General features: G+C 43.5%; 1 protein-coding gene across 1 annotated transcript in view; it reads left to right on the top strand.

The window, feature by feature from the left end:
* PUS3 (pseudouridine synthase 3) overlaps positions 1 to 18,836 on the top strand; it is a 104,383-nt gene that overhangs the window by 73,641 nt on the left and 11,906 nt on the right. The window contains 1 exon segment of the mRNA XM_053695312.1: positions 8,295 to 8,500. Coding sequence (XP_053551287.1) covers positions 8,295 to 8,500 — 206 coding nt within the window.

Below are 18,836 nucleotides of genomic sequence, written 5' to 3'. Positions count from 1 at the left end.
GGATTCCCTTGGGACAAGGTTAAGATTCCTAAGATTCTATCCTTCCTTCAAGAAGGATTGGAAAAAGGATTATCTGCTAGTTCCCTGAAGGGACAGATTTCTGCCTTGTCTGTGTTACTTCACAAAAAGCTGGCAGCTGTGCCAGATGTTCAAGCCTTTGTTCAGGCTCTGGTTAGAATTAAGCCTGTTTACAAACCTTTGACTCCTCCTTGGAGTCTCAACTTAGTTCTTTCAGTTCTTCAGGGGGTTCCGTTTGAACCCTTACATTCCGTTGATATTAAGTTATTATCTTGGAAAGTTTTGTTTTTAGTTGCAATTTCTTCTGCTAGAAGAGTTTCAGAATTATCTGCTCTGCAGTGTTCTCCTCCTTATCTGGTGTTCCATGCAGATAAGGTGGTTTTACGTACTAAACCTGGTTTTCTTCCAAAAGTTGTTTCTAACAAAAACATTAACCAGGAGATTATCGTACCTTCTCTGTGTCCGAAACCAGTTTCAAAGAAGGAACGTTTGTTGCACAATTTGGATGTTGTTCGCGCTCTAAAATTCTATTTAGATGCTACAAAGGATTTTAGACAAACATCTTCCTTGTTTGTTGTTTATTCCGGTAAAAGGAGAGGTCAAAAAGCAACTTCTACCTCTCTCTCTTTTTGGATTAAAAGCATCATCAGATTGGCTTATGAGACTGCCGGACGGCAGCCTCCCGAAAGAATCACGGCTCATTCCACTAGGGCTGTGGCTTCCACATGGGCCTTCAAGAACGAGGCTTCTGTTGATCAGATATGTAGGGCAGCGACTTGGTCTTCACTGCACACTTTTACCAAATTTTACAAGTTTGATACTTTTGCTTCTTCTGAGGCTATTTTTGGGAGAAAGGTTTTGCAAGCCGTGGTGCCTTCCATTTAGGTGACCTGATTTGCTCCCTCCCTTCATCCGTGTCCTAAAGCTTTGGTATTGGTTCCCACAAGTAAGGATGACGCCGTGGACCGGACACACCTATGTTGGAGAAAACAGAATTTATGTTTACCTGATAAATTACTTTCTCCAACGGTGTGTCCGGTCCACGGCCCGCCCTGGTTTTTTTAATCAGGTCTGATAATTTATTTTCTTTAACTACAGTCACCACGGTACCATATGGTTTCTCCTATGCAAATATTCCTCCTTAACGTCGGTCGAATGACTGGGGTAGGCGGAGCCTAGGAGGGATCATGTGACCAGCTTTGCTGGGCTCTTTGCCATTTCCTGTTGGGGAAGAGAATATCCCACAAGTAAGGATGACGCCGTGGACCGGACACACCGTTGGAGAAAGTAATTTATCAGGTAAACATAAATTCTGTTTTTTGAATGCTTATGAAGAACTTGTGTGTACGGTAAAATTATGAACTTACCAAATTATCCGGTAAAAATACTGTAATTCTTGTGAATGCTTATGAAGAACTTGTGTGTACGGTAAAATTATGAACTTACCAAATTATCCGGTAAAAATACTGTAATTCTTATGAATGCTTATGAAGAACTTGTGTGTATGGTACTATTATGGACTTACCAAATTATCCGGTACAGTACAATACTGTACTACACAGTTTGAGCAACCCTAAAGTCTTGCCAGCGTACTCTGTAATAATTTTGAGACCACATGCAATTTATCTCCTGACTCGCGTCAATGTTAAAGTGCAGCCCTGTGCCGTGCTGAGAAACTACTTCCGGGTTTGCGGCGCTGTATTAGCGAATCGCCGTAAAGCGGGGTATACCTGTATACAAACTTTAAATACATATACTAATTGATACCATTCTACTCTCTCTACCTGGACCAATGTCTTAACGGTAATGTTTGTACATTACTATAGTTATACATGTGCATACCTAGGGATTTGTAGTGAACAAGGACTTGGGTATTTAAAACATGAAACATTTATGTATCATTGTTACCATGTATTATTTTAAACTGACTATCCCCAAATTGTTCAGACAGTATATCGCTTCATGGAAGCCAAAGAGATATCGTTACTTCAAACTTTTCTCACGAATTTAGCAAGTACCTTGGTTGCAAACTAATAAGTTTGAATGCTGATTACTGCTATGTTTGTTAATACTGTTTATCCCAAGCGTAAGTGAAAATGGTATCCGTGAGGTGTGAGTCTCTAGGAAAACGGTTGTGTGTGATTGGGTATGACATAGAAGGGCGATTGGTTGTTTCTAGTGAATGGTTATTACAAAGAAATACGTGATTAGGTGTGAAAGAGAGGGGTGTGAACTATTATATGGTAGAAAGAGCATGATTGTTTCTAGTGAGGGTGTATCCGACTGGCGGGGGGGGGGGGGTGAGAACGTCAACGTGACCTAATAGACCGTGTAAGTCAGTGGATGAAAATCAGGATCATTTTCAAATATGACCATTGTTATAAGCATCCCATTGGATATATCTATACGATATCTAAGTGACATCTATTTGTGTCAGAATGTTATGTTGAGGATAAAAAAATATGAGTGTATGTCATTTGGCCATCTAAAATGAAAAAACAAGAAACAAATAGGGAGTGTATTTTATTGGTATCGATTTGTGTAACCAATACCATATAAAATTAAACTACTGGTGTGTTATTAATAACACGTTAAGGATATGTGTGTGCTTCCTGACAACAAGAAATATATCATATGTGACCCTAGATACAAAAAGTGTGGGACCTATAACAAACCTAATATTGTATTGACTATCTATTATTCGAATTATATAAAGGGCTATATTTTACTAAGTATGGTATTACTTTAGAGTGCATGATGTAGGCTACATTCTGACTCATTATAGCCCTTATAAGATGTTAATATATAGCCTTAAAACATGTGTTGACTTAAATAAGATCATTTTAAGGATGTGATCAAATTGTATAGGTTTATATGAGCACAAATAAATGTATGAATATGTCTGAAGATTCTCATCATATACTATGGCTCCTATAACTATATATATATATATATATATATATATATATATATATATATATATATATATATATATATATATAGTCTATACTTTATGTGAATTACTCCTATATTTGAATATTAAATATGTGATTTATTAAAGATTTGCTGGAGACAATTGTGAAAAAAGTGAATATAGATTATAACTAGTCCTATATATGAGACCTATGTGTGTTCATGTACTCCTATGGTCCAATAATAGGAGATAAACCCTAGAAAAAAAGAGAAGGGGGGAGGCTATGATATAAAATGGTGATACGATCATAATGAATATTAATGTATGACCTGCAGTGATATTACTAAATTATGTGAACTAAAAAGTGAAATGTTTTGTGTTGACTATAATGACTTACTATTTAATAGGAAGCTCATAATGCACAATGGGACCTAATCATTAGGAATAATATACTAGACAGACTGAACTCATTATCCTATATGCTATATTTATAAATTTATTGATGTGCATGGATTGTTATCAAGACATTGGTCCATATAAAGATGAGGGATTACAGATTTCATTTTGATATTTAGAAAGCGGCCATATCTATATTTTCTTTTAAACCCTCTGGAAAAAGGCTCCCAACTTTGAAAATCCAATATGTCTCCCTTTGGTGGAGTCTAGTGTATCTATTGGACCCCTTCAAAGATGGGATACTCTCCAGAGGGGTTATGTGAAAACTACACACCCCTCTATGCTGACATGTGTTATGGTGTCTGGACACACTATGTTTGGTGCTATTCTTGATGATGTTCCTAAAATGCTCGCCCCACCTCTGTCTCAACTTTCTAATGGTACGTCCTAAATATTGGACCCCACATTTGCATGTTAACACATATATTACGAAGTTGTAACTGCAATCTAGTCTTCCTTGAATGGGAAAAGTATGTTTAGTTGATTGTGAAGTTACACTTAGATCCATGGGAGATGTATTGGCACATATTACACCTGTATGCTCCCTTTATTGTTTATTTCCTTGGGAGCTCCCCCACACATTGGATTTTTTGTTCATTACAATTTTACTAGGTGCTCATTTTTGTTTTAACGTAGGGACCCTTCTAAAAGTAGTTTTAGGTTTTTCATCTATTAATCCTTTGAGTATCGGATCCTATAAGGGCTATGAGTCAGAATGTAGCCTACATCATGTACTCTAAAGTAATACCATACTTAGTAAAATATAGCCCTTTATATAATTCGAATAATAGTCAATACAATATTAGGTTTTTTATAGGTCACACACTTTTTGTATCTAGTGTCACATATTAGGGGTGTCAATCGTTACCCAGATGCATCACGACGCAGCAGTGAATGATTCCTCGTCAGTGACGTCATGGGCAGGGGCTTTCCCTGACTCCCAACAAAATAACTGGCTCCTCAGGTGGTTTCAGTATGTGAGGAAATGGAACACTCTGGTCTTGTTCTGTCAGCTTCCTGTTTTACTCATCGCTCCGTTTTTATTCTTTTATTGCAAGCAGCCATGCTTGGTGTCTTATTTGACCCCCGCGGTATGTGAGGAAATGGAATACTCTGGTCTTGTACTGTCAGCTTCCTGGTTTACTCATCGCTCCGTTTTTAAACTTGACTGTTGTACCGGAGCCACAACATAAGCCTTTCCTAGCTGCCTCCTCACTTGTATGTCAGTTTGTTTATTTTTTTATTGCAAGCAGCCATCCTTGGTGTCTTACCTGACCCCCGCGGTATGTGAGGAAATGGAACACTCTGGTTTACTCATCGCTCCGTTTTTAAACTTGACTGTTGTACCGGAGCCACAACATAAGCCTTTCCTAGCTGCCTCCTCCCCTGTATGTCAGTGCGTTTATTCTTTTATTGCAAGTACTGTAAGTTTGCCCTCCCTTCACTGACTGCTGCTTTGTTTAATACTATTGGTAGAACTAGCAGTCAGTGCCTATCGCTGTTCTACGTTATCAGCAGCTAATTCAGAGGGATTATATGAATTCCTGTGACACTGGCTACCGAGAGCCTCTCTCTGACGTGCACAATATTGCACTACGTAGAACAGCGATAGGCACTGACTGCTAGTACTACCAATAGTATTAAACAAAGCAGCAGTCAGTGAATGGAGGGCAAACTTACAGTACTTGCAATAAAAAAATAAACGCACTGACATACAGGGGAGGAGGCAGCTAGGAAAGGCTTATGTTGTGGCTCCGGTACAACAGTCAAGTTTAAAAACGGAGCAATGAGTAAAACAGGAAACTGACAGTACAAGACCAGAGTGTTCCATTTCCTCACATACCGCAGGGGTCAGGTAAGACACCAAGGATGGCTGCTTTGGAGACTTAGCCACCGCTCCCGCGCCGAGTCCCAGCATATCCACGGCTCCCTCCGCTACTACTCTCCCACAGCTCAGGTGAATACTCCGCTAACCCAGTTCTCTGTCTGACACAATAGTCCTGCCCACTGCCGCTGTGTCCTTCTTAGTTCCATTCCTAAATATTCTGCTGTGTTTCGTGGTACTTTAAGGTTAAGGGTATTATATGTATACCTCTTTGTAATTCTAATACACTGTTTTTTTAGCTACCTTTGAGGTTTTATACAGTGTCTTGTTTTTCTATGGGGCAGACTGGTACTGCTATAAGTTCTCTTTTTCTACAGTGCAGTTTAGTTCACCTCTTCTCTATCTTGGGTGCTCTGTACTGTAAACCAATCGTATATGGTATTAATTGGCCCACCCTGTTATGTTATAAGGGTGCACAATAGGAAAAGGGATCTCTGATGATTTATTATATTTAATAAATTTGCGGTCTAGCTCACTCTGTTGCATATTTTAGGGGCATAATTGGTAAGGATTTTATGTAGTATCCTTTATACTATAATAGTTTATTACATTTTGTCAAGGTACGCCTTGGAGGTCTATTCTCCTGCATAGCTTTGCAGTGTTTATTATACCAACATCAAGTGTATGTAGGCTCAGTGTACCAGATGCACCCTTTGCCCTTTTATTACCAACTGACCCCTAGTCCAGCGTGCCAGACCCAATATGCTTATCCAATTTGTTAACACTTGGTGCCAGCTCCCCTTATCCCAGGGCACCGTTGTAAGCTGCATATATATATATATATATATATATATATATATATATAAGAACAAGTTCATGAAAATCATGGGCAGTAATCGTGATACATCGCGGGATTGAATCATAGACAGGATAATCGTAATCGAATCGTGAGACCATTGAAGATGCACACCCCTATCAAATGTGACACATATCCTTGACGTGTTATTAATAACACACCAGTAGTTTAATTTTATATGGTATTGGTTACACAAATCGATACCAATAAAATACACTCCCTATTTGTTTCTTGTTTTTTCGTTTTAGATGGCCAAATGACATACACTCATATCTTTTTATCCCCAACATAACATTCTGACACAAATAGATGTCACTTAGATATCAAATAGATATATCCAATGGGATGCTTCTAACAATGGTCATATTTGTAAATGATCCCGATTTTCATCCACTGACTTACACGGTCTATTACGTCACGTTGACGTTCACACACCCCCGCCAGTCGGATACACCCTCACTAGTAACAATCAATCATGCTCTTTCTACCGTATAATAGTTCACACCCCTCTCTTTCACACCTAATCACGTATTTCTTTGTAATAACCATTCACTAGAAACAACCAATCGCCCTTCTATGTCATACCCAATCACACACCACCGTTTTCCTAGAGACTCACACCTCACGGACACCATTTTCACTTACGCTTGGGATAAACAGTATTAACAAACATAGCAGTAATCAGCATTCAAACTTATTAGTTTGCAACCAAGGTACTTGCTAAATTCGTGAGTTTGCAGTAACGATATCTCTTCGGCTTCCATGAAGCGATATACTGTCTGAACAATTTGGGGATAGTCAGTTTAAAATAATACATGGTAACAATGATACATAAATGTTTCATGTTTTAAATACCCAAGTCCTTGTTCACTACAAATCCCTAGGTATGCACATGTATAACTATAGTAATGTACAAACATTACCGTTAAGACATTGGTCCAGGTAGAGAGAGTAGAATGGTATCAATTAGTATATGTATTTAAAGTTTGTATATGTATGAATGTATAATATCATTAATCCCTACGGGGCCAATCGTATGTAGACACTTTATTATATATTTTAAACTGATGTTGGTATGGCATATTTTTAGTATTTTTCAGCAAATATCTAATGGCATATTATGAGGTTAGAATGTTTGATTAGTGAGGCACTTTGTATAATATCTTTAATTTATAGTGTTTGCTATAACATATGCAGGTCATGGATAGATAATTGTCAGTTTAGTATAACTGCAGACACCGGTGTTGGGCGGAGTCACCAGGCTCACCCACAGGTTTTACAGTCAGTGCTTCAGAAACAGCCAGCTTGAGCTGAGAAACGCGTTGCAATCTGTAAAATTTGTTTTTATATCATTTGGGTGATGCTATACACCCCTTGCTTTTAAATCTTATTTTAAATAAATATATGTTGTACCATATGGAAGCCTGAGCCGGTCGTATCTGACTACCTGGATATTCTAGATTCCTACATCCTGTTGCAGGGTCACTGTGAATCCCCAGCCTGCGCCATTGAGCACATTGGGTGCTGCTCCCTTTGTGAGTACCATTTCAGATGTCATCTGTTATATTCATCATCATATCAGTGTTGCACTAGGAGGTGCCCTCTTTCCTTGTGATTATTTCACAGATTCTTGTTCTTGGTCGACTATCTACAAGAGGAGCTTGCTCTCATCCACTGGTCCATCTCTGATTGAGTTCATTTTGGATCACCGTTTACAGACGTTTCACAACTACTGATGGACACATCAGGACAATCTTGCTCACCTGAACTTGGGTTATAGTCTAGATCCATCCCACAACTGGTGCCTATTAATGTTCATCGGCCCTTGATGTGTATTTACCTGTATGGTTATTTATCATGTGATTTTTGTCTTATGTAGTACATCACTATAATAAGTTTATAACTATACCTTACTTATAGTTTGGTCCTTATTAGATAGATTCACACATTCCCTTATGTATAGCGCCCCCTAAGGTTGGACACCTCAGTGTCACAACAGTTGAATACATTCTGTTGGTTATTATAAACTTCAGACACCTCTGCACCTTGTTACTTCCTTTCTCTCCTTTATTTCGATCGAATGACTGGGGTGGGAGGAGCTATTTAACAGCTTTGCTGTGGTTCTCTGCCGCCTCCTGCAGGGCAGGAGAGGTATTCCCAATAGTAATTAAGATAATCCGTGGACTCATTTATCAGGTAAGCATACATTTTCTTTTTCCTTTCAGCATGGCAGTGGAGCTTCCTCTGGTGCTGTATGACTGTCACTTTGATGATGTGCAGTGGGTGACCGAGAAGGAAGCACATGGTGTCACCGTGTCACACATGCAACGCCTCTGGTCACAGGAAGCCATAAAAACCCATATCCTGTACATGTCGCTATCTCTTCTCGACTCTGTTCCTGTCACAAATGAAACAGGTATTGTCCTTATGTGTGGCACACTTGTACAATGCTTACCTAGTATATGTGCATGTGCTGCGCTCACATCTGTCCGCTCGCTCTCTGCGCTCATGCTGCCTGTCTAGTGCATGTGCTGCGCTCACATCTGTACTCTCGCTCTCTGCGCTCATGCTGCCTGCCTAGTGCACGTGCTGCGCTCACATCTGTACGCTCGCTCTCTGCGCTCATGCTGCCTGCCTAGTGCACGTGCTGCGCTCACATCTGTACGCTCGCTCTCTGCGCTCACATCTGTCCGCTCGCGCTCTGCGCTCACATCTGTCCGCTCGCGCTCTGCGCTCACATCTGTCCGCTCGCGCTCTGCGCTCACATCTGTCCGCTCGCTCTCTGCGCTCACATCTGTCCGCTCGCTCTCTGCGCTCACATCTGTCCGCTCGCTCTCTGCGCTCACATCTGTCCGCTCGCTCTCTGCGCTCATGCTGCCTGTCTAGTGCAAGTGCTGCAGTCACATCTGTCCGCTCGCTCTCTGCGCTCATGCTGCCTGTCTAGTGCACGTGCTGCAGTCACATCTGTACGCTCGCTCTCTGCGCTCATGCTGCCTGTCTAGTGCACGTGCTGCGGTCACATCTGTACGCTCGCTCTCTGCGCTCATGCTGCCTGTCTAGTGCACGTGCTGCGGTCACATCTCTGCGCTCATGCTGCCTTTCTAGTGCACGTGCTGTGGTCATATCTGTACTAAAGTGAAAGAGAGAATAATATGGGATCTAAAAGAAACCATAGAATTCAGATAACACAGGCGCTATAAAGCTTAAAATAGAGATACTAAAAAATAATAAATTATATATATATAGAACGCCAAATATGTGTAGCGTGTGGATATATATTTGGTGCAGACACAATATAACCAAAATAGTGAATAACAACATAGATTAATGTGCAAATTACTGCATATATTTAATAATAAAAAATGAACAGTAAAAACAGGATAAAATTTGTGAAATGCGCTGATCAGACGCAAGGGTTTGTGTAGTAAACAGATGGCAACAATTCCTTAAAAGCAACAATGAATGGAAATGGACGATCTCCTGATATAACAAGTCATTCGGTGAGACGGTCTTTGCTTGAGCCCAGATTGAAGAAGTTTTCAATTTTCAGTTTAGGCTGGAACAAGACGAGAGACCGATAAAACGGCAACAGAGGCACCAAAGTAAGGTTAACACTTATACTTACACCGGGAATCGGTGATGCGGTCCTGTGGACTCCTCTCAGTGGCTTTAATCTCCGAACAGCGGGAACAGTAGTTTGAGCCGACCATACGAGTGTGGTAATGGAGTGAAGCAGGAATGTTTGCAAACACCTTTGCACACAGGTAGCTGGAAGCTGTACCTATAGAGGCCAAAGAGGGACAAAAAACAAACAGAGCAACGAGTTTCAACCCGCCAAAGGGTCTTCAGGTTTGCCCCAAGTTATGCCAATTTGTTTATGGGCTATTGGGAACATCATTTTTTACAAAAATACCCACTTGGGGCAAGCCTGGTGTCCTTCAAAAGACACATTGACAATATTTTAATCATTTGGCAGGGCAGCTGTTTATCTTTTGATAAATTTGTGGAAGATATGAATTCTAATGAGATTAATCTTAAATTTACCTGTACCAGCGATAGAACCACCATTAACTTTTTGGATTTGGAAATCTTTGTTAAAGATAATAAACTAAATGCAAGGACTTTTTTCAAAAAAGTTGATGCCAATAGTTATATACACTATACAAGTTGCCATCATAGAAAATGGCTAGACAATATTCCTAAAGGTCAATTTTTGCGAATTCGTAAGAACTGTACAGACATCACAGACTTTGACAATCAGTCAAAACTAGTTAAACAAAAATTTCTTGATAGAGGGTATTGGGAAAGTGATATTGACAGAACACTTAATGAAGTTAGAGTAGTAGACAGGAATTCTCTGCTAACCCTAAAGTGTAAAAAGATTACAAATATATCCCACAAGGATAGAGATGATAGAGAGCGGGCATTTCATTCCATTTATCACAAACTATAGCCAGAATAAAAACGTGTTAGAGAGAATCCTCAATAAACATTGGAGACTGCTAAAAAATGATGAAATATTAGGCCCTGTCCTTCCGTCTAGACCACAAGTGGTGGATAAATAAACTAAAAATTTAAAAACCATCTTGGCCCCTACATATAAAGAAAAGAAATCTCTGAATAATCTCAACCAACTAGATATAAAGGGTAATAGTATAGTAGGTTTTTATCCTTGCCCAACTTGTAAGTCCTGTGAACATTCAAGTAAATGTAAAGAATTCAAATCAAATGTAACAGGAAAAAGTGTAAGATAAAAGATCTTATTAGATGCTCAGATAGTAATATCATTTATATTATTCAATGCAAATGTGGTTTACAGTATATCGGAGAGACCTCTAGACCACTGCGGACCCGTATTAGGGAACATATGTGGTCACTCATAAAAGAAATAAAGACCTTCCCATTGCAAAACATTTTGGTGCCTGCAATAATGGAAATTTGGACCATTTTTTCTTTATAGGAATAGAAAAAGTAAAAAGGAAATGGAGAGGAGGTAATATACATAATGATCTTTTAAAAAGAGAAAGCAAGTTGATTTTTGATTTAAAGACCCTACAACCTCATGGTCTCAATGTCGATTTTGACATTGGATGTTTCCTAAAAGATTAATCTTTCCAGATAAGATGTAGTCAATGTGTATTCATGTATTTATATCTACTAGAGTTTATTTGTATTTATAGATTATGTGCTTTCTGGTGGTCATCAATTGTCTTTTGGGAATTATGTTATATGTACTTTTTTATTAATTTTCATCATCTATCATTTTTTAACCTTTTTATATAACTTTTTTATATATATTTGTATTCGTTTCATGAAATTTGAGAGGCGTATTTTCAATACATACAGCTTTCAAATAAACAAATACATTTTTATTTATCTTCGGCATATAATATATTTTTACAGCATTTTTATGTATATATTTGGCAGATATATGTCTTTTGGTGCAGGTGGAATATGGCTGAAATTATGTGTACTAATAGATCTGTATATATTTAATTAAATTTCTTATGTCATCATAGCTTAGAGTGCATGAAAATGACATGTCGAATTGTATGCATATAAAAAATGTTGGCAATTGGAAGTGGCGTTTCCTATTTGAAATTTTGTCCGATAACGGCTATTTTCGCCATTGATTGTACACGCCTATTAGCAATTTTTAACCAATAGCATTACTATATCGGCTACATATATTACAACTTGAATCAGTTTTGTGAGCTTGAAAAAGACCCTTTGGCGGGTTGAAACGCGTTGCTCTGTTTTTTTGTCCCTCTTTGGCCTCCATAGGTACAGCTTCCAGCTACCTGTGTGCAAAGGTGTTTGCAAACATTCCTGCTTCACTCCATTACCACACTCGTATGGTCGGCTCAAACTACTGTTCCCGCTGTTCGGAGATTAAAGCCACTGAGAGGAGTCCACAGGACTGCATCACCGATTCCCGGTGTAAGTATAAGTGTTAACCTTACTTTGGTGCCTCTGTTGCCGTTTTATCGGTCTCTCGTCTTGTTCCAGCCTAAACTGAAAATTGAAAACTTCTTCAATCTGGGCTCAAGCAAAGACCGTCTCACCGAATGACTTGTTATATCAGGAGATCGTCCATTTCCATTCATTGTTTTTAAATTTCTAATTGTTGCACATTGTATTGTTGCTTTTAAGGAATTGTTGCCATCTGTTTACTACACAAACCCTTGCGTCTGATCAGCGCATTTGACAAATTGTATCCTGTATTTTACTATTTTACTGTTCATTTTTTATTATTAAATATATGCAGTAATTTGCACATTAATCTATGTTATTCACTATTTTGGTTATATTGTGTCTGCACCAAATATATATCCACACGCTACACATATTTGGCGTTCTATATATATAATTTATTATTTTTTAGTATCTATTTTTTTTTTTTTTATTTTTTTTTTTATGGTTGCATTTTATACAGTAAGATGAATAAAAACCTTTTAAAAATTATACTAAACTTTTTTTTTTTTTATTTAAATGCTTTATTGAAAAATAAATAATCAGTACAAACAAAGATATGAAAGTTGGATATACATACGTCAGTCTTACAGGATTCCATGCATGTAAAGGAACAACAGATGGATTATTACTGACGAGAGGAGAATAAATGAAAAGAAAAAACAAAAAGAACAAAACTTCTCCATTAATAGGATACCCTTTATGGGTCAACAGCTATTGTGCGCTACTGTTGGTTGATTCTAATTTGGCACAAAAGAAGAGGTGTTTACATAACTGTATAGCTGTGTGAAGTATGGTCTGTTTGTGTGGCTCCTGCAGGTAAAGAAGGGAGGACTTTCTGGGCCATGAAGGTAGGTGTTGGGTCGGTTAGAGGTGGGGGAGTTGATGTCACATACAGATAGTGGAATGTAGTGGTAGGTACTGGAACGTGGGGATGAGGAGTTGTTGGATTCCCTATATTATATGTTGGAGTTGTGTTTGGTTGAGGTATTCCTCCCATAGGAAGCAAATGGAATGGTAGTCATCTGTCCGTTTGATATGTTTATAGTGGTGTTTCTCTAGTTTGAGTGACTGAGAGGTCGCTTCTTTCCAAGCTGAGGTTGATGGGAGGCTTTGGTTCTTCCAATTTTTTGGTATCAGTCGTTTTGCCGAATTTGTCATTATGGTTAGTAGTGCCAGTCTTAGTTTGCATTTTATTTTGGGGAACTTATTAAAGAGGAAGAACCAAATGTTGAGTTCAAGCTTGATTGACAGGCAGATTTCAAATTCTGTTTTGATTGCTTTCCAATATGTCTGGGCGATAGGGCATGTCCACCAAATATGTGTTGGTGTACCTGTGTCGTTGCAGCCTCTCCAACAATTTGGTGATAGTTCAGGGAGAATGGCGTGTAGGCGGTATGGGGTATAATACCATCTATACAAAAGTTTGACATTCATCTCCATTATGTAAATGGAGGATGAAGATTTCGTCATGTTGAAGATAATCTTCAGCCAGTCTTTGTGGGTTTGGGTGGCGCCAATCTCTTTTTCCCATTTTTGTATATAGGAGGGGAGGGAGGGGCGGTATGTTTGCATGAGTAATTGATGTGTGAATGAGAGGAAGCCTCTGTTCAGTGTTTCATTAATGCAGCTGCTTTCGAAGCTGGTTAAAGGGTGTGTGAGTTGAGCTCTCTTAGAGTGTTTGGTGATGAAGTCAGAGTTGCCGGTGTTGGAACCAAGTTAACTGTGTAATCCCTAGGGTTGACGTGATTTCAGATGGGGACATGAGTTTCCCATTTATAAGTAGTGTGTGGCAGGGGAGGTTCCTGGGTATATGTGGGGTTTGAATCGCGTGTGGGAGAGGCTTAATTGGGAAGTCAGGGTTATTGCCTAGGGGAGTTAGCGGGGATGGTATAGTTGATATGTGGTTGTAACGTTTGATATGCAAGTCCCACATCTTAAAAGTCTCTTTGGTTATGGTTGGAAGGTACGTTGGTAGATTCCTCTTATTGGGTGATAGCCAGCATTTGCTACCCAGATGTGAGGTGGTGGAAAGTGACTGCTCGAGGAGTACCCATTCCTTGTGAGTCTCATGCCTGTTCCAATGGATGATGCGAGAATAAAAGGAGGCTAACCTGTACTGCATTAAATTCGGGATCCCTAGACCTCCAAGTTCCTTGGGGCGGTATAATGTGGCGGTGGCTATCCGGGGTCTCTTATGTTGCCAGATATAGAGGATCATGGATTTTTGGAGTTTGTTGATTAGGGAATTAGGGGTAGGTATTGGTAAGGTTTGGAGGAGATAAAGGAGTTTGGGGAGAAGTGTCATTTTCACTGAATTAATCCTGCCCAGCCAAGAGATTGGCTTGTTGCTCCAGGATCTAAGCAGAGCATTTGTTGTGTTGAAAATAGCTGTGAAGTTTAGGTCAAGTATGACCTGTATATATGGGGATATGTGGACTCCTAGGTATTTGATAGATTGATGCTGGAGACGGAAGTGGGCTAGTGATTGAATTACTTTAAGGTCGGCGTCGTGTGCAGCCCAACAGGCAATAATTCTGATTTGGTGATATTGATCTTGAAGTTAGAGAAGGTACCGTAAGTATAGAGGGTTTGCAGGAGGGATGGAAGTGACAGGTTGGGCTGTGTGATGGTGAGAAATAGATTGTCTGCATACAGAGTGGCTTTGTATTCTTGTTGAGCTATTTTGAATCCATGTATGGCCTCATTGTGTCTAATATGAGAGGCGAGGATTTCCATAGCAAGGGCGAATAGGATGGGGGAGAGGGGGCATCCTTGCCGTGTTCCGTTTGTTATGTCAAAGGGTTGGGATAGTGTGTCATTTATTTAAATTTTTGCTTGGGGGCGGTTGTAAAGAGAGAATATTTTTAGTATCTCTATTTTAAGCTTTATAGCACCTGTGTTATCTGAATTCTATGGTTTCTTTTAGATCCCATATTATTCTCTCTTTCACTTTAGTATTTATTTAGAGGTTGAGAGTCTCCTCTTGTTTTTCACAGGCTTAATAGGGTTTCATTGCGCAGTTAACCCATTTTTCTCTTTTTCACAGAGGTCACATCTGTACGCCCGCTCTCTGCAGTCATGCTGCCTGTCTAGTGCACGTGCTGCGGTCACATCTGTACGCCCGCTTTCTGCGCTCACATCTGTACGCCCGCTTTCTGCAGTCATGCTGCCTGGCTAATGCACTTGCTGCGGTCACATCTGTACTCTCGCTCTCTGCGGTCATGCTGCCTATCTAGTGCACGTGCTACGCTCACATCTGTACGCTCGCTCTCTGCGCTCACATCGGTACACTCGCTCTCTGTGGTCATGATGCCTGTTTAGTGCACGTGCTGCGCTCACATCTGTACGCCCGCGTGCTGCGCTCACATCTGTACGCCCGCGTGCTGCGCTCACATCTGTACGCCCGCGTGCTGCGCTCACATCTGTACGCCCGCGTGCTGCGCTCACATCTGTGTACGCCCGCTCTCTGCAGTCATGCTGCTTGTCTAGTGCACGTGCTGCGGTCACATCTGTACACTCGTTCTCTGTGCTTACATCTGTACGCTCGCTCACATCGGTACTCTCGGTTTCTGAGGTCATGCTGCCTGTCTAGTGCACGTGCTGCGCTCACATCTGTAGGCTCGCTCTCTGCGGTCATGCTGCCTGTCTAGTGCACGTGCTGCGCTCACATCTGTAGGCTCGCTCTCTGCGCTCACATCTGTAGGCCCGCTCTCTGCGCTCACATCTGTAGGCCCGCTCTCTGCGCTCACATCTGTAGGCCCGCTCTCTGCGGTCATGCTGCCTGTCTAGTGCACGTGCTGCGCTCACATCTGTAGGCTCGCTCTCTGCGCTCACATCTGTAGGCTCGCTCTCTGCGGTCATGCTGCCTGTCTAGTGCACGTGCTGCGCTCACATCTGTAGGCCCGCTCTCTGCGCTCACATCTGTAGGCCCGCTCTCTGCGCTCACATCTGTAGGCCCGCTCTCTGCAGTCATGCTGCCTGGCTAGTGCACTTGCTGCGGTCACATCTGTACTCTCACTCTCTGCGGTCATGCTGCCTGTCTAGTGCACGTGCTACGCTCACATCTGTACGCTCGCTCTCTGCAGTCATGATGCCTGTCTAGTGCACATGCTGCGGTCACATCTGTAGGCTCTCTCTGCGCTCACATCTGTAGGCTCTCTCTGCGCTCACATCTGTACGCCCGCTCTCTGCTGCCTGTCTAGTGCACGTGCTGTGGTCACATCTGTACGCCCGCTCTCTGCACTCATGCTGCCTGTCTAGTGCACGTGCTGCGGTCGCATCTGTACGCCCGCTCTCTGCGCTCACATCTGTACGCCCGCTTTCTGCAGTCATGCTGCCTGGCTAGTGCACTTGCTGCGGTCACATCTGTACTCTCGCTCTCTGCGGTCATGCTGCCTGTCTAGTGCACATGCTACGCTCACATCTGTACGCTCGCTCACATTGGTACACTCGCACTAAACAGGCATCATGACCACAGAGAGCGAGTGTACCAATGCGGTCACATCTGTAGGCTCGCTCTCAGCTGTAGGCTCGCTCTCTGCGCTCTCAGCTGTAGGCTCGCTCTCTGCGCTCTCAGCTGTAGGCTCGCTCTCTGCGCTCTCAGCTGTAGGCTCGCTCTCTGCGCTCTCAGCTGTAGGCTCGCTCTCAGCTGTAGGCTCGCTCTCTGCGCTCTCAGCTGTAGGCTCGCTCTCTGCGCTCTCGGCTGTAGGCTCGCTCTCGGCTGTAGGCTCGCTCTCTGCGCTCTCTGCGGTCACATCTGTACTCTCGCTCTCTGCGGTCATGCTGCCTGTCTAGTGCACATGCTACGCTCACATCTGTACGCTCGCTCACATTGGTACACTCGCACTAAACAGGCATCATGACCACAGAGAGCGAGTGTACCAATGTGAGCGCAGAGAGCGAGCCTACAGATGTGACCGCAGCACTTGCTCTCTGTGGTCATGATGCCTGTTTAGTGCAAGTGCTGCGGTCACATCTGTAGGCTCGCTCTCAGCTGTAGGCTCGCTCTCTGCGCTCTCAGCTGTAGGCTCGCTCTCAGCTGTAGGCTCGCTCTCTGCGCTCTCAGCTGTAGGCTCGCTCTCTGCGCTCTCGGCTGTAGGCTCGCTCTCGGCTGTAGGCTCGCTCTCGGCTGTAGGCTCGCTCTCTGCGCTCTCTGCGGTCACATCTGTACTCTCGCTCTCTGCGGTCATGCTGCCTGTCTAGTGCACATGCTACGCTCACATCTGTACGCTCGCTCACATTGGTACACTCGCACTAAACAGGCATCATGACCACAGAGAGCGAGTGTACCAATGTGAGCGCAGAGAGCGAGCCTACAGATGTGACCGCAGCACTTGCTCTCTGTGGTCATGATGCCTGTTTAGTGCACGTGCTGCGCTCACATCTGTAGGCTCGCTCTCAGCTGTAGGCTCGCTCTCTGCGCTCTCAGCTGTAGGCTCGCTCTCTGCGCTCTCAGCTGTAGGCTCGCTCTCTGCGCTCTCAGCTGTAGGCTAGCTCTCTGCGCTCTCAGCTGTAGGCTCGCTCTCTGCGCTCTCAGCTGTAGGCTCGCTCTCTGCGCTCTCAGCTGTAGGCTCGCTCTCTGCGCTCTCAGCTGTAGGCTCGCTCTCAGCTGTAGGCTCGCTCTCAGCTGTAGGCTCGCTCTCAGCTGTAGGCTCGCTCTCAGCTGTAGGCTCGCTCTCTGCGCTCTCGGCTGTAGGCTCGCTCTCTGCGCTCTCGGCTGTAGGCTCGCTCTCTGCGCTCTCGGCTGTAGGCTCGCTCTCTGCGCTCTCGGCTGTAGGCTCGCTCTCTGCGCTCTCGGCTGTAGGCTCGCTCTCTGCGCTCTCGGCTGTAGGCTCGCTCTCGGCTGTAGGCTCGCTCTCGGCTGTAGGCTCGCTCTCGGCTGTAGGCTCGCTCTCTGCGCTCTCGGCTGTAGGCTCGCTCTCGGCTGTAGGCTCGCTCTCGGCTGTAGGCTCGCTCTCTGCGCTCTCGGCTGTAGGCTCGCTCTCTGCGCTCTCGGCTGTAGGCTCGCTCTCTGCGCTCTCGGCTGTAGGCTCGCTCTCTGCGCTCTCGGCTGTAGGCTCGCTCTCTGCGCTCTCGGCTGTAGGCTCGCTCTCTGCGCTCTCGGCTGTAGGCTCGCTCTCTGCGCTCTCGGCTGTAGGCTCGCTCTCTGCGCTCTCGGCTGTAGGCTCGCTCTCAGCTGTAGGCTCGCTCTCAGCTGTAGGCTCGCTCTCAGCTGTAGGCTCGCTCTCAGCTGTAGGCTCGCTCTCAGCTGTAGGCTCGCTCTCTGCGCTCTCAGCTGTAGGCTCGCTCTCTGCGCTCTCAGCTGTAGGCTCGCTCTCTGCGCTCTCAGCTGTAGGCTCGCTCTCTGCGCTCTCAGCTGTAGGCTCGCTCTCAGCTGTAGGCTCGCTCTCAGCTGTAGGCTCGCTCTCAGCTGTAGGCTCGCTCTCAGCTGTAGGCTCGCTCTCAGCTGTAGGCTCGCTCTCAGCTGTAGGCTCGCTCTCAGCTGTAGGCTCGCTCTCAGCTGTAGGCTCGCTCTCTGCGCTCTCCGCTGTAGGCTCGCTCTCTGCGCTCTCAGCTGTAGGCTCGCTCTCTGCGCTCTCAGCTGTAGGCGCGCTCTCAGCTGTAGGCGCGCTCTCAGCTGTAGGCTCGCTCTCAGCTGTAGGCTCGCTCTCTGCGCTCTCAGCTGTAGGCGCGCTCTCTGTTGTAGGCTCGCTCTCTGCGCTCTCTGCTGTAGGCTCGCTCTCTGCTGTAGGCTCGCTCTCTGCGCTCTCTGCTGTAGGCTCGCTCTCTGCGCTCTCTGCTGTAGGCTCGCT

The sequence above is a fragment of the Bombina bombina genome, chromosome 11, assembly GCF_027579735.1.
Source record: "Bombina bombina isolate aBomBom1 chromosome 11, aBomBom1.pri, whole genome shotgun sequence".
In the NCBI taxonomy this organism is placed as follows: domain Eukaryota; kingdom Metazoa; phylum Chordata; class Amphibia; order Anura; family Bombinatoridae; genus Bombina; species Bombina bombina.
This window is presented reverse-complemented; position numbering and strand designations above follow the sequence as displayed.